Source organism: Larimichthys crocea, chromosome III (genome assembly GCF_000972845.2).
Source record: "Larimichthys crocea isolate SSNF chromosome III, L_crocea_2.0, whole genome shotgun sequence".
NCBI classification, from domain to species: Eukaryota; Metazoa; Chordata; class Actinopteri; family Sciaenidae; genus Larimichthys; species Larimichthys crocea.
Window position 1 is genome coordinate 24,369,627 of NC_040013.1, and position 16,644 is coordinate 24,386,270.

At 41.0% G+C, this 16,644-nt stretch overlaps 1 protein-coding gene across 3 annotated transcripts in view; it reads right to left on the reverse strand.

Moving 5' to 3' along the window:
• The window catches only part of atrnl1a (attractin-like 1a), a 241,016-nt gene that overhangs the window by 128,059 nt on the left and 96,313 nt on the right, over positions 1 to 16,644 (reverse strand). For all 3 annotated transcript variants that reach the window (XM_019263833.2, XM_019263831.2, XM_027278322.1), the window contains 2 exons: positions 14,756 to 14,849; positions 6,010 to 6,062 (listed from right to left, as the gene is read on the reverse strand). In XM_019263833.2, the coding sequence (XP_019119378.1) occupies positions 6,010 to 6,062; positions 14,756 to 14,849 (147 nt within the window). The remainder of the gene's footprint in view (positions 1 to 6,009; positions 6,063 to 14,755; positions 14,850 to 16,644) is intronic.

The window sequence follows — 16,644 nt, forward strand, 5'->3', positions numbered from 1 at the left end:
GGTTTGAATCCAAAACACACTGCAGTTCACAGCACAATTCATCACGCATACAATACAGAGTCTGAGCTTGTGTGTGTCTCAATGTGTGTGCGCACAGAAAACTTTGAAATAGCTCCTCTATACAAATGGGTGAAAGAAAAGCGAAAACATAGAGAGAGCGAGGAGGGAGTAGACAACTGAACATGTCTGATTCAGAGCAGATGTCAAAGGGGCAAGACTTGTTATGATATTCAGCTGTTCGACCTTCAGTAGTTGTTTGGTTTTGATAATGGCGTTCTATCCACCTTTAAAGAGATTGAGGTGTGTGCTTAACCTCTGTTAGGGTCTTTCAGGTTTTCTGGAAGTGTCGGGGCTGCTGCTCTCTGACGCAGACAAGCCTTTTGGCAATTATCTATTTTCTTTCTATCTATATGTAGTAAAATATTACACCACAGAGAGAAATGATGTATGCAAATTATGGCTGTTTAATCTCAGGCTATTGCTTTAAAAGGACGAGGCATACAATGTAACTTGCGTAAAATAACCTTGAATATTTTTTTTCCTAAATCTGACCAAGTAGTTGGTCAAGCAGCCACATCCTTTAAAACTCACTGCTTTACTAAGGCGTACCCTTCAGTGGCCCACAGGTTAGAAGGTAGAACCTGTGTGGTCTCACGTTCCCGACCTTATAGTAGTGATTAACCTCCTTTTTTTTACAGCTTTTGACCTTTTAAAGTGAAGCCATGTCTGCTCTTGACCCTTTGTTGCAGGTTGAACTGCTTGCAAACTGATACTGTAGGCAATCCAAAAAAGTAACACTCCCTTGTTTCATTTGAATAGTTTGGAGAGGCCTGAAGAGTCAAATCTCTGCAGTGTTTCAACCTAAAAACTAAGCGAGGAGTAGCTTGTATCTTGCAGCTCTTTGGAGGAATGCCCGCCAGCACAAGTGACAAATGTGTAAAGGCAGCCACGCATGAACTCTAACAAGCATCTTCTCTTCTCTGATCTGAGCGACCAGCATGTAACTTATTTTATATATGAGCTATGTCCATCAAATCTGGGCTAAAGAAGGCTGCATTCCTGACTTCAAATCAGCCTTGCAACTTGAAATGAAACCACTGAAGTTGTTGCATCCATCAAATTCTACAGTTCCCTGACGGATTCTTCTGGGGGTCTTTGTAATGGCACAACAGGACCTGAAGTTCTTAAAAACATACACATAGAAGGAATAAGCCCTAAAGCATACAGCTGATATTTAAACTCTGAATTTCTCTTTGCATTTATGCACTTTGTAAAACTGTCTCCTCACATTCTAGCTAATCTCTCTGTTGTCAGCTGTTTGATATCATTTCTCCATGTCTTCACATCAAACGAAATCCACAGGTGGAGGAGATTTCTCAACCTTCTGCTGTAAATCTGTCAGAATCTCCAACACACATGCATGTGTTCTTACAGAGACAGAGATAAAGCTCGTTTTTATCAGCACTTACCTTCCAATGACATTTAAGACTAATATTGACCTCAGCTGTGATTGTGGCTGCTTTCCTTACAAGGAAACGGATGGCTTTTAAATCTGTAATTCATACACACCGTTTGCTCTTGCGTGTGTGCGTGTGAGAAAAAGGGCAGCGTGTGCGTTCATGCGTGTGCTTTCTGAGTGCGCTTGCTCTTATTCAAACAAAGTTAACCCCGTTTCATAGACAGCAGAAAAGATAACACACTGATGACGGGAGATAATGTCGTCAAATACATCTGTGAAAACACCGTATCAGCTGCAGCCATAGAGATATCGAGAAGCCGTGCACCTATAGCCTTTAACGACCCTTAAAACCTTCTATGCCTGGCAATATGCTTTAAATTACCTCAGGCCCTTTACAATACTGGGCAAGGGCATTGCATTGGTGCCATCTAGTGCTTTCACACCTCAGTCCTGAATCCAGCTGACAGTAAAACCACGCCAACTATGATCTGCGAAGTAAAAACTTCCCTAGAGGGAAATGAAACTCACTTTACATGATATCACAAGCCTATATTCTCTTTCCCTTTTCAGGAAGTTTGATTGCTACAGACCACTGATTGTTACAGATCATTGGAATACCAAATATGATCTTTAACTGACTGCCGCACCTTGTTATTAAGCAGAACTCTCTGAACTAAATGTCTGATTGTGGAGCATGAATGGCATTTTTAGATAAAAGCTGTGCGGCAGTGAAGGTGAACCCATGTGACCATCTTCAATCATATTCTTGAACAGAAGTTGTTTTCGTGATCAAAAGGCATATTTGGGGTGACCAGTGCAATCTGTGGCATGAATCCTCTGATTGCTGTATCATCATCGAAACAATGATAGCCTCACTCGAGCTAGAGGGCTATTGACATTGACAGGACTTTATTCTAGTCTGTTATAATATTAAACCTGATGACGGCAATTTATAGGCTGTGTGTGCATGAGAGTGTGTGTGTGTGTGCATGAGAGAGATGTAGAGTGAGCGAGCATGTGCTTGTGTGCCACAAAACATCTGTTTTGACTACAGCATTCCTCCTTCGTCTGCCCTTTATAAGGAAAAACCAGCAATTTGTTGCAAATGAGCTAAGTCAATGTGATCCCTGCTAACATCTGGAAACAGGAAAACAAAGTCCTGGGCAGAAACACGTTCTCTCTCTTTCTCTCTCTCTTTGTCCATTTGAAAAATAGGAAAATCTTTGTAACCAACTGCGACACAAAGTTGGTATTCTTTCTGTAAAGTCATCCTCATATTCTAACCCGGGATTTACCAACCTCCATATGTCCTGGAAACAATTATTCCTCTATGGTAGACTTGATAGTAATGATCCTGTCCTTATCAGTGCCACTGGTTGCTTGTCAGCTTTAAAGCAATGACAGGCGACCTTTCGTGGTCATGCAAATTGTTTCCAAGAATGAACTTTTAACCTTAACGATTGTCTCCTCTCGTAATCAAAGGCAGAATGATATTATAGAACGGTTGGACCTAATAGGAGGTCGGTGGATGGTGGACCACATTTTTCCCCTGACCTTTATCAGGAGGTTTAGTTGCTTCAGCTTAACTTAAACCAGCGTTTCCTCTGTATTCATTTAGCAGTGGTGCACCACCATAGCAAGAATATTACCACCACAGTAAACACACTGTGTAAACACTGTAATTGAATGTCCTCTACAGCTAAACTAAGAGAAGCACACTAATGATCATGTAATAATGAAGATTTTTTAACGTTAGAACCTCAATTTTAAAAATGATTTTGACCCAAAGAGCAACAGATGCCCAAAGCATCATAGCAGGACACACTGAAAATATAATGAGAGGTTTCAGATTAGAAATTGTTTGAAGTTTTCATGTAGTTACCATAATATGAGCCGCACCAGCAAAATTTTAAAAGAAAATGCATTTTGTACATATATTGGCTGGACTTGAATATAAGCCACAGGTTTTCATGTTGTAACATGAGGTATTTACACAGAAAGTGTTTTAGTTTTAATTTAAGACACGCTTTTTCAAACTGTGCCTGAAAATCGGCAGTACAGCACCAACACGCCATCAACACGGGATGCCAAGATTACGTGCAGTAACTCTATTTCCTTCTTTGATGGCCAAATCGATTGTCTTTAACTTAAAAGCTGCATCGTGGGGCGGTCGGTGGGGTAGTGGGTTAAGCAGCCGCCCCGTGTGTGGAGGCTATAGTCCTCGCTGCAGCTGGCCCCGGTTCGAACCCCGCATCGGGCGGCTAATTTACTGCGTGTCACTCCCCCTCTCTCTGCCCCCTGCTTCCTGTCTGCCTTCAGCTGTACTATCAATAAAGGCATAAAAAGGCCAAAAAAAAACAAACTTTAAAAGCTGCATCATATGCATTTCTTTGTGTGTTTTCCATGATGAGGGTGTGTGCATGATGCGCAGAATGACAGTTCAAAATCAAAATCAAAACTAGTGTCTTCTTCGGCACAAAATCTTTCCCCAAATCTCTGTCTCACTTTTGCGTTTACTGCTAGACAGTGCCTCCTGTTGGCCATAAAAAAATCTATAAATTAGCCGCACCTTTGTTTAGGCCGCAGGGTTCAAAGCGTGTGAAAAAAGTAGCAGCTTATACTCTGAAAATTATGGTACATGAGTCGTTTTGGAAAATTCTAAAAAAGCTACTTTGTTTTGAGGATGGATGACCCCTTTGTCTATGCTTCCCCATAGATTACTGTAAAGTATCCTGTTACCTTTATTCTGCCTCTAGACAGTGACTTAGGCTGAGTCAGAGGCAACGTGTCACTAGCTGATCTGTCAAGCTGTATCAACTGTCCAGATGAGAATGAAATGCTCAATTTACTGTAAGTCATCAACTCAACTAGAAAAGCTAACAGGCACAGAATCAGGATACAATACACTTTTCTAGATACATAATAGACAAACATAATGAGTACAACATTTGTGTTGTACACTCAGTTGTGTCCATCTGTATGCTGTAATTCCAGCATGTTGCAAGCAGTCACTGCTTTGCCAAATGAGGCTTAATACGCTGCTTTGGTGCCTCGCCCTCCTCGAAGGCCCTGAGCTGTACTAAAACTAGGTTGTTGTTTTTTTTAAGAAATATTTTGGCACAAATATGCATGTTTGGGGCACAGTGTGTGGATCAACAGAACAAAGATGCACTATGCTGCAAAAAGTTTTATAGATGTTCTATTTGACGTTACCATTGACCATAAAGTATTACCAACATACAGCAAGAGGTTTAATATCAGTTTATCTGTTTGACTGATTTAAGCATTAGTTCTATTCATTTTAAAAAAGCAGGGCCAGACGCTCTCGTGAGATTTAATTAATATTGTATCCTAAGTAATATATTTATATTTCATATATCAATGTGCCTTTGAAATGTATGTTATTTTTAAGCCTTTGTCAGTGTTAACAGACTCATATTACCTGTACGGTAGCGAGCCACCAGGGGGCGAAAACGATATTTTAGGCTTCATATTCATGAGGCTGTGAAGTGCTAACGTGGGGAAGGTGATGCCGCTGGACGAGGCGGCCAATCACAGTGAACTGATGGTGACGTGAAGGCTGCTCTCCGTGGTGCTGAAAGCTTGAGCGCCTTTTGGGTGGCTTGTCCTCAAAAGTATGACACAGTGAAGACACTGGCCATGTATGTGCTCACCATGTTCGGATCAGCATACACCTGTGAAGCTGTGAAAAATAAACTAGGACTGCAGGCGCATAAGGCAAAATGTTAAAAAGATAGTGTCGGAGGGGAAATGTCACTTCCCCCATTAACCAAACGTGAGTATTTCAGTCTTGTGATTTTCATATTTCTTTGTTGGATTACAGGCTACTTTAATTCTGAATCTTTTCTTTGATCATTTCTCATAAATGACGGCCTGACGCTTTTATTTGTCGATTTGCTGATGTGCAAAGCTTGCACTTATAATGCAAGCTTTGCACGTGAAACAATAAAAGAGCAGCACGTTTATCGTCATTTTTGATTGGAGGGCGTTTGTTTCATTTCACCTAAAGAAAAATGTAGAAACATAGTTTGTCCTCTTCACTATAGGCTACTCCTGAATCCAGTAACATTCTGGAGGCCAGATGCAAAGCTCTGGTGGGCCGGATGTGGCCCGCAGGCCGCTAGTTGGCATTCACTAGTGTAGGATGTAGTGGTATCTGCAGGTGTAGTTGCCAATTGAAACCCACTCATTTCACCTTTTGAAACTACAGTGACCCCTGAATGAAACTTCCTATCCAGAGCCTGTGTTTAGCGGTCCATTCTGGGCTACTACAGTATAGAAACATGGCGGTTCGTGGCCAACTATATAACATTTTTGTCATACTCTGTAAATACAGCCCCTAAATCTGACACACTAGCAGGGTTAGCATCTGCATTCTGGGTAGGCTCCACCGTCGGGTGCATGCATGAATGAATCATGAGACACAGGTGGACATTGTATGCAGGAACAGACTTCAGGTCTGGTAACGTGTGTGTGCGAGGGCCAAGGTGGAGAGGAACACTCAGGTGTAGAGGCGACAGTATACTTACAATAACATGTTCCTCTGAGAGGGTTACCAAGGTAACGGTTCTCTGAGTCACATCTGGAACAAAATGGGGAAGGAGAGAGAAAGAATAAAAGGCATTAGCATTCAACAACAGCTGAGTTTTTTACAAAGGCACATCTTCATGCTTGTGTGTGTGTGTGTGTGTCATGTGGACCCTCGCTGCAGGTATTGTCTTCCCTCACCTCTTTGTGAGGTGATTTCCCTTGACATTCCTGTCTAGGCAAAGCTTCTTTCTTTTTCCCCAGCACCCCCCCTAACCCGCTCACAGATAATTATTGGAGAGAACACCTTGAACTGTAGTGTTAGAGAGAGTACACTACAGTTTACAGATGCTTGGTTCGCCATGCTAATCTCAAGAAGTGCTCCTGGAGTGCAAAAACAAATTTCATGCATCTGTGAGAACATCAGAGGGTCACCAGTTTAAATCTTTTGGACAGACTGAGAAATGTTTTTTTCGCAGAGGAAAACTCCATCTTGTGAATATTAAACACTCCTAGTAAGCTAAGATTCATAGAAGGGAGACACAAACATTGACAGTATAAAGAATCAACATTATATCCATAATGTCACCCATACGGTTCTGTATAGCCGTGCTGAAGCTCTGAATGTGGTTGGCTCTGGCTGCCGTCATCACGGAGGTCCTGCCTCTGCCGCCTAATCTAAGGGTGGAGCTGAGGCGGGCTGAAGGACAACCTGGCTGCTCAAACAAGCCACCTGTAATGGCACCCAACTGTCAATCAGAGCGGCCACACTGTTAATTGTGCACGCATTTAAATCTTAATATAATTTCAACGGGTGAGTTGAACAGAAATCCGCCCTCAGCACAGCTGTCACGAACAGGGTTCGGTACTTCCGCATAGTCTTTACCATGTGGACACGCAAATTGTTTCTCCACTTGCTTTTTTAACAGTTTTCTGCACACGTGTCTACAGGACGCTGATTGGCTCATAATCAAATGTGCTTGAACACAAAAGAATATCTTGAAGCCTGGTATGATTTATGCTTGCATAATTTGGAGTCCAGCTGCCATTCTAGATTATAACCATCTCACTCCTCACCAAATACCCATCTCTCAATCCAGCTGTCCATGGAAACGGGCATGCAAAATACCAAAGTACAACTTGCAGTTTGAACAACAACCCTACACCAAACAAACAGGGAACACACAGTGTAATGGTAGTTACAAATCTGTGTTTGTGTTTCCCTTCAAACCACTCCTGCAGCATGTTCTACTTTTCTAATGTGGATCCATTTGCCCGGTATGTTCCAAAACAATTTTGCTAGATACAACATTTATGGTGGAGCTTTAGAGATAAATATAAGAAAGACACAAAAGTAGTACATTACCTAAGTTGAGGAGAAACATTTCAAGACTACAGACAGGTGGATACTGAATAGGAGAGGTTTTTTGTGGAGTACTTCATGGTGTATAGTCCAACTCAAAAGGCTGATAAGTATTCATTTATTTCATTCAGATGTTTATTTCTGTCTTTGGACTGACGTCAATCAGTGCTGGTTAGTAGAAAACCAAAATACGTCACATACTCTAGACATGGCAAAATCAAAATATAAGTTGAATCATTTTAAGAAAAAAGAAAAAATTATATATATAAGCATTTGTATATAAAAATGCTTCAGTCTGCATGTCACTGAATCTCCTCAGATTTTCATTTGCATTTCATTTTTCCATTTCTCTGTTATACACTGTGACAAGATAGAGGCTGACACCCATTTGTTGATGGGCAGTAATTGGCTGTGGTTGAAAGCTGTGACCTTTAGGTTAAGGGAAAGTCTCTAATGACCAGTAAGCTCATCCGCAACACAATGGGATTAAAAAAAAACCCAACAATTGATTTTTCCAGTAGAAATATAATGAATTTTTCAAATTATATAATGGGATTTGTGTGTGTTTCAAAGGGCCCCCTGGTCCGGGAACGTAAGGCCTCGTAAGGGTATTGTAAATTTCAACATTCGGCAAAAGTAATTAAAGAAAAATATCAGGATTTCAATTGTACTTTTAGTTATCCTCAAGAAATAATGTTCATGCTTTTGAGGCCATTAAAGTGTCAAGATGGATGACGTGTACGTGAAGTGGTTCAGACCACGCATAGGAAAATTATTGCCTGGCAGTAGAGAACAAAAGCAAGAGTTATAAAACTTCCAACGTAAGACGAATGGAAAAGAAATGTTAAAAAATGGGATAGGAGGGACAAATGTAATTGTTATTATAATGTCAAAGCTTTTAAGAAGCATTTGGACTGTGATGGAAGGGTACAGATCTTAAATTATATTTATAACATTCATCTGGAGGACTTAAAAAGAAAAAGGTGTTTATTGACATTTCATTGCATTAATGAAATTCTGTATCGTGGCCACACAGAGAGAAAAAAGGACACAGCTCATCAAACCCATATGCAGGTATTTGACAAGTTTTACTAAATATGGAAAATAAATCTTCCACACACTGTTTCACTGTGTAAGAAAGAAAGGGCGGGAGGATTAAGGAAGACAAAGCAAAGCAGGATGAGGAGAGAACAAGCAGAGCTTAAAAAAAATAAATAAATAAAAAACATGGGAAAAGAATGACAGAGGAAGAAAAGAGGAAGTGAACGAGAACAAGAGGGCAGGTAAGGTTTACAGCTCGCATGTTTGTGAATTCTCTTGTAGTGCTGCAGCAGGTCACAGAGCAGCACTGGATGCTGAATATTTCATTCTTCCATAAACCCTGACCAAGGACGAGGCCCTAAACCACTGCTGCTTCACCGAACTTCCAGGAGTTGATCGACAATAAAACAGCTAAAGGATCAGCGTGATACTTTTGGTCTAATAGCAACACACAAACACTTGATGCCTTGGCTGATTCATTCCAATAAACTGAGATTTCTTCTGAAAACTAGAGAATACTAGAAGTATATTTGATGATTGTGTTTCTGGCTCTGACTGTGTATGAAAACAGGAGCAGAAAAAAGACTGCTACATAATTGTTTATTTTTGTCGACTGCTGGAGAGATACTTTAAAAAAAAAAACAATATATCTATTTAGAATTAAAGTCCATTACGTGAACAGTACAAATTTTATAAGGTCAAAAGGAAGCATGGCACATTAATGACACGCACTATAGATTTAGATAAAAACTATTGTGTATTGTTATGCCATTAGAAGACCAAAAGAATGAAGTGTGCCTGAATGCAAGACAGTTATATCTTATTATATAATATGTTATATAATGTGCCATTGAGATTCACCTATTAAAAACACATCAATGAGCCAAACCGTTGCACCTTCATTACCTTCTAGTTCATTTTGACCCAGTCCAATTGTCCTGCTGCCACAAACACTCAATAGAGCATCAAAAGTGGATTAATGTGCTGTGGAAAATAGTCCTGAATAAATAAACTACTTCCATCCTGAAAGGAAAGAAAAAGGAACGCAGACAGAAAATGAAAGAGTGAACTGAAGAAAGAAAGGTGGACCGTCCTTCAGAAGTAAAGTGGAGCTTAAGAGAGGATGAAAGAGGCTTATTAGACAAACAGTTTGGGATCCAGAGGAGAGACTTTGAGAGAGAGCAGCGTCATCTCAAGAGGACTGCGAGACTTTAAAAGCTTCCAGCCGACTGTCACAAAGGAGCGCGTTGAGAACTAATCCAATTTCAGCACAAGAAGATTCATTGTGATAAATGCAATGTCATAAATTGGCTAGAGCCCTCTTTGAAGCCAAATATGATCTAAAAACACTTATATCGGACATTTTAATCACACATTTGGGTTATTTTTTTATTTATTTAAAGCTGCAGTTACATTTTAAAATATATGAAAATTGGCTCTTACTTCTTCCCAGAGGAGGATATCATCAGGTTGGGCTACTGAACCTGATAGCTGATAGCTGAAGGATTCAGTGTTGTTTGAGGAATACTTCAGTTAGCTGATACAGGAAGCATCGCGGCTCTCCTGATAATACATTTACTCTTGTGGGTTTAACCAGCATGATTGCCTCCGATGTGGAACATCAACTTTGCCCTCATTAATTATCAAACAAATACTGAGTGAGACCAGAAAGGAGGGAGCTAAGCTTTTTAGCTTATGCCAGTCCAAAGCCACAAATCAGGAGCAGATTCATGATGCGTTTCTGTGGCAATTAGCAACAAAACATCAGGTTACAGTTTGGAAATGATCTCAAAAACTCATTAAAATCCGATAAATAACCGTAAACATGATCTCAAAAACTCATTAAAATCCGATAAATAACCGTAAACTATGGCAGGCAACAAATGTAACCTTAATGGTTGGATGTTTTTTTAATGAAAAGCAGGAGCTACAGCTGTCAATCACCAAGATTTGGGCAGTTGTACGTCGTGTTGATTCACATTTAAATTGACTTTTCTGCATGAAAAAGGAACCTTTTTAAGGCTGTAGTCAGGGTGAAAAGCTGTCTTAACCCCTGAAACTTCCGTCCTGCTTCTTTCAGCCGCGTTTCCTTCCAATGACGCAAAAGGAAATGCAATTTTTTTTTTTTTTAAGATTATTTTTTGGGCCTTTTTATGCCTTTATTGATAGGACAGCTGAAGACAGACAGGAAGCAGAGAGAGGGGGAGTGACACGCAGTAAATGGCCGTCCGATGTGGGATTCGAACCGTGGCCAGCTGCAGCGAGGACTATAGCCTCCACACACGGGGCGGCCGCTTAACCCACTACACTACCGACCGCCCCAGGAAATGCAAATTTGCTTGTTTCCATGACATACTTAATAATTATGGCTCAAAACACAAAAAAAGGCCAAAGTGAAAACAAAGCTGTGGGGTAGCTAGTATGTTAGTTATCCTCTGGTGATGCCTGGCTGTGTCTTGAGGCTAACAATGGCCAAAATATGTGTTAAATCCAACATGAAGAGCAACAGAGTAGAAGGATAAGCAGACTTGCAGCAGGCTAAGACGGAGGGGTTGAGAATGAGAGTTTTCTCTCTTGGGGGACGTTAAAGTCCTGGACGCAGAGCTCCAACAAAAAGGGGACGAACGTTTAAGCTGCTTACAACGGCCTAATGGGGATGAGATAAGGGCCACACAGGACTGGACAGCCTCATCACTTAAAAACACACTCAGCTACAAAGACGCACACACACACACATGACACATAATGTGCCCTGCTTGCTGTTTTTGCAAAGAGAAACAAATTGAAGATTAAAGGTCACAATGATATTGGACCTGCTTGTGTACGTGCGCATGTATGGAGGAGTTTCAAACGTTAGGATCTTCTCTGGGTGTAAAAATGAACGAGAGCAGAGACGGTAAAAAACAGAAAAGTCCTGCATCAACCTTCATTGTGCAACAGTCGGAATAACAAACATTCATAAGGACAAACACTCTCCCTCTCTCGCCACAGTCGAGTTCGGGGGAAAGATGCAAATTAGCAGTCAATTAGTGAAGGTCTCTCCGTTTGGAGAGGAGGCCAATTAAAGCTAAATCAACACAATCAAGCAATCAGTCAGACAATGTAACGAGAAAACAAGGAGAAATAAAGCAGAGAGACGTCAAACAAACAGGGGTAAAAATAGAATAACAGTCCGCACAGGACATCGTTCTGAAAAAATGTCAGCTTCAATTTGGGCTATTCAGAAAAAAAAGTTATTGTGCAGCTGCTTTTATATTAAGTTTTTTCAGACATATTCAAATGGATTAAACATCTAAAATCATCTAATTTGAAACTAATATGCAGTTATGTTGCAATTAAATCTGGTTCCAAAAACACTGGTTGCTGGTTGTTAGAGTAAGGCAACAGTTGGCGAGAAGTTGCCCCTACTCAAGCATCTACTCAGTGAGCCTGGCTGTTGTGAGTCGGCCCGCTGTTGCGTAAGTTTGTGGAGCTTCTCTCTGTTGTGTTCATGCTACAGGAACAAAATTACGTGCTGCTCGGGTTCTCCTAGGACCTTCGTGGTTCTTCATAGAGCTGGTTAGCGTCAAACCTTAGGGTTTAGCAGACAACTCGAAGGGTATAGCCAGTCGAAGGCAAGTCTCGTAAGATCTCGAGACTGTGACAGTTTCAGTCTGGATAGAGGAAACTAGTTGCCCCATCAGAATTCACCTGCAGGGAAGACCTGTGAAATTGTCACGGTTGATACTCAAGAGAAAGCGCCCCTCTTTTGCGAGGATAGAGAAACATGCTATGGTGGAAAAACTCTACCTTTAAAATGGTTTGGAAAATATTAACATTACAGAACGTTGGCTTCTATTGTTAAATGTTTTTGTAGCATGTTTACAGCTGTCAAAGTGAGGCATCAATAGAGTATGGTACAGAAATGAGGTATGGCGCAATATTTAGCCCTAAATACTACTAATACTAATATACTACTAATAATTGTCTGTGCAGGTCTTCATGCAAAGCAACAGAGAGACAAAAGACACACACACACACACACACACCCTGCTTTGCCTAATGGGCCCATTATTTCAGACTCTTAGAACTTGTGACTTTGCACAGAACACACATAAATATGCATCCACACACCTGATGTAACCTGAGGGCGCTTACCATTCGCCCCGAGGGGGGAAATTGCTCGTTCATAATCAAAACGACAAACAAATGGCCCTCGCACTTGGCACACACCATTCTGGAGCGACTCAAGCAAAACAAACAGCGCTGTGACAGAGAGACATTTAGAGAGAGAGAGAGAGAGAGAGAGAGAGAGAGAGAGAGAGGGTATCGGAGCAAATCAAAAGGTGAAAGCGGCGGCGGCGGCGGCACAGTGGCTTAGGGATGCACAAGTGATCACACACAAACACGCCATCTCTGCTTTGAGCCTCTGTGGAGTTCTCCAGCAGAATAATGAATTTTTGGTGTGCGCTGAAAAGAAACATTACACTCAAAAAAACTGACACAGATGCCAAATGAACAGGAGGACCGGGGGGGCCGTGCAGCCAATTCAACATCCACTCATACTCATCCACAGCTGGGTATCGTTCCAGATTTGTCAATATGTTAGCAGCATGATAATCAGACTTGAATTGCCGTTGCATTTTACTAAATTATACAGTCTGATGTACAGTACAGTATGTTAGCTGTTGATGTTTTGCCCTTGCAAGGCAGCTGGACTTTTGAGATCACTAAATCACAAGATCGTGCTACAATCCATCTCATCAAGCTACAAGCTATACTATACACTCGTGTCTGAACATGACGGTTACGGACCGATCAGCATCCTGGGAGGAATTACTGGCCAACACAGGAGGCCTTACACCAGTATCACTCTCACTTGTCTCCTTTTTCTTTGGCAGGTGAAGGTGACATCACCATTCTTTATCCCGCCTATATCAGCTCAGTGATTTTTCTAAATGAGACAAATGAGCCACCAGTGTCCAAAACACCAGACCTATTTGATTCACTGGACTGAAACTCAGACAGCTGGAACCAGGTGAATATATCACCTGGATTTTGATACATATATACATATATATATGCACACACAGGGGTGCAAACATGTTTTCTCCCCCTTACTTTCAAAAAATAAGTCAGAGTCTTAAAGGAATACTCCCCGTGTAATACACTGACTAAAGTTGACAGTAAACATGTGGACAGAGTCTTTTAGTGCGAGGGTTCAGGGCAGCTCCACTGGTCCTCACTTTGAATCAAGTTAATGTCAGAAGCCAAGCTGACGTTTGGAGTCACTCAAAGGTTATGTTGAGGTTAGCGTAAGGCAATGAGTGGCGAAAGTCAAAGTTTAAGTTAAGGGTTAGAAAATGTACATAATTGGTAGCAGCTATGATTCAAGATGTCTGTGTGTGTACGTGAGTGCAGGTCTTTGAAGACACAACTCCTTATTCTCAGTGGCCAAATCAGTTTGATTGTTTGAAAGCATGTGACACTCTGCATCAGTTTCAACATGCCTAATAGTAAAAATGATAAATACATTTATACTCAACTTAAATCAGATTACTTCACGTGTCAAAGCACATTTTTTTCTAAATGTTTGTTTTTCTGAATGAAACAAACGAAAAGAAAATGCTGAAATAAAGTGAACCTACCACTGTCTCCACTGAGGCAAAGAACCCACGTCTAAATAAACAAACTAACATCTGTAGTATCACATAATGGGAGTAATTCCAAGCACAAAGCAAATGTATGAATCATCTACAGCCGTGTTCAGTGGTATTTATAATCAATGATATATGAATGATGCTATCACACTTTAAACAAGAGAGAATAAATGTGTCTAAGTGCGTCAGTTGTCTTGTCTCATACTGTAGGCCACACACACACACACACACACACACACACACACACAGTATGTACTGTCTGTTTCTGGTCTCGCCATGCTAGATTTATTGATGCACTTCTTTTCAGTCTGTCTCCATGGTGTGTTGGTCCGCCAAGCTATCAGCGGTCAGGTCAGGCACAGTTGGTGGTGAAACAAACACACACACACGCACACACATTTGTTCATCATGTTTTCATCATCTTAACAAAAACACCAAAAATTGGTTTTAGAGTCAAATCTTGTTTCACTAAACCCAAAAATTACAAAACTCCTGAGTTCATGTGTTTTTCTTTGTTTGTTTGTTTGTTACCAAAATGTAACATCGCCTAAAAATCTACCCGGAAATTTAAATGTTGACCCCCAAAAAAGGCATTATTGTGCAGCCAGTATATGCTTTGTTCATATTATTTAATTGGATTAACTAATGATTGAAGGCCGGCAGAATGGGGGTATGGTGTGTGCGGTTATATGATAGTATACTCACAGCTGACACTGGTCTCCCTTGATCCCCTTCGTGGTACAGAAGCACTTCCCCGTGTTGACGTGGCACACGTTGGCGTGGCTGTTACACTTGCACGCTGCAGAGAAAAGACAAAAGTTGAAGGAAGGGATGGGGAGAGAGTGTGAGAGAGGTGTGTTTTAACGCTCATTTAACACATCTCAAAGAAGAACGTGGAGTCGCGAGGGCCGTTTTCAGAATCCAACATCCGACAGTTTCTTCAAAGACTCGCGCAACTACTGCTCGAGCGAGACGGTAACAGAGCTGCTCAGCTTCGAGCACTAAAACCTGCAAACTGTATACAAACAAATAAATCCTTATCATTGCAGGTATCAGTGCTCCAGCTGAGGGAATGGATGTAGAGAGTGGGAGGATTCAATGGGAAGAACAATGAGCGTGTGGGTGAGGGTGGAGGAGAGAAGGAAGGTACTGAAACAGATGGAGACAGAGAGGAGTGTCATGGGATGTAGATAAAAAACAGGTGTTAAGTTCCTGTTTGAAATAGTTTCTGCAAAAATGGTTTGAAAGAAATTGTTTCAGGGCAACAAAAAGTCAACAGTGAAGGGGCACCATTTCCCCGGCAAGGAACTAAAAGTGCCTGTTTAAGGGTGAAGTCTTAAAACAATATTGACATGGCGAATGTAAGTCCAATATTCACTCTGTTTTAGCTCTGTTTTTAGTCCATACCAACTCCTGAGGGAAATATCCGGCTGTTCAGCTGCTAAAGGCTCCATTATCTTCACCAGCTAGTCTATAACAGTGTATCTCTGATATTCAGCACTGGACAGGTGATGTACACTGATTTCTTACAGCTTTTTCTTCTGGCCTGCAGTGAACCAAACTGGCAAAGTTGCATCTATACAGCCAAACAATGAGCTAAATGTCACTATAAAGCTGTCTCTAAGTTTATTACTATGAGTGACTCCTTTTGAATCACGTCACTTGTTTCATTGTTATTATAAAAATAGAGGTTTTAGATGCTTTTAAAAGATGACAATCTGAATATTTCTACCAACTGGTAAATCTTGACGACAAGCAAAATAATCAGTATGTTTCATTTTTGTGGAAAAAGTCACTGAGGGCTGCTAATGGGCTTTAAAATATTTTGGTTTTATTTTCATTAAGATGACTGCCAAGTGAAAGCCACAATCAAAATGCAGCCATGTTATGACAAGGAAAGTCAAATGTCCTGTATCAAGGGCCAAATGTGAAAATATGACATGGGTTGTGCACCATGGAAAGGAAAATAAGCTAATATGGTCTAATAAGTTCATCAACATCAAATTTGAGATGTGATCAACATTGGCCAAAATAGAAAAATCTCCATCTGGAAAACTGGAAATTATTTATTATAGGTAGTCAGTTTTTGATTAGAGCGACGGAGACGGAGCGGCGTTTTGGTGAGTCTAATCTTTTTAATCGTTTTGTTATGTAAAAAGCAGAGCGAGCATGCTGTATCCGGATGATTCACATGGAGCCGTGCCTGTAATTTAGGCACTAAATCACTTCTGCATGGAGTGACTAATGGCAGAGACAAACAGGAACGTTCTCTATACCCTTGTGTTATGGTGTGTTTGTGTTCACATCCACACAAAGCCACTCCCGTATCCCTCTCCAGCTGAATTGACTTTGTGCTTTGTTCTTATTCTTTCCAATTGGCACGGAGACAGGCCCCGTAATAAGACAGTGGTGCGCTCAGGTCAAGGTAAAGTCAAGGCACCAGCAGATGAGGAGATGCGAGGAAAACAACCTCTTCTATCCCTTTTTATCCTCCCCTGCCTGTGAAGAGGGGCCTGATTTGATCGTTTACACAGAACAAAAACAAGGCAGCGGACATAAACGCTGATTTAAATATTTAGATTTCCGAACACGCG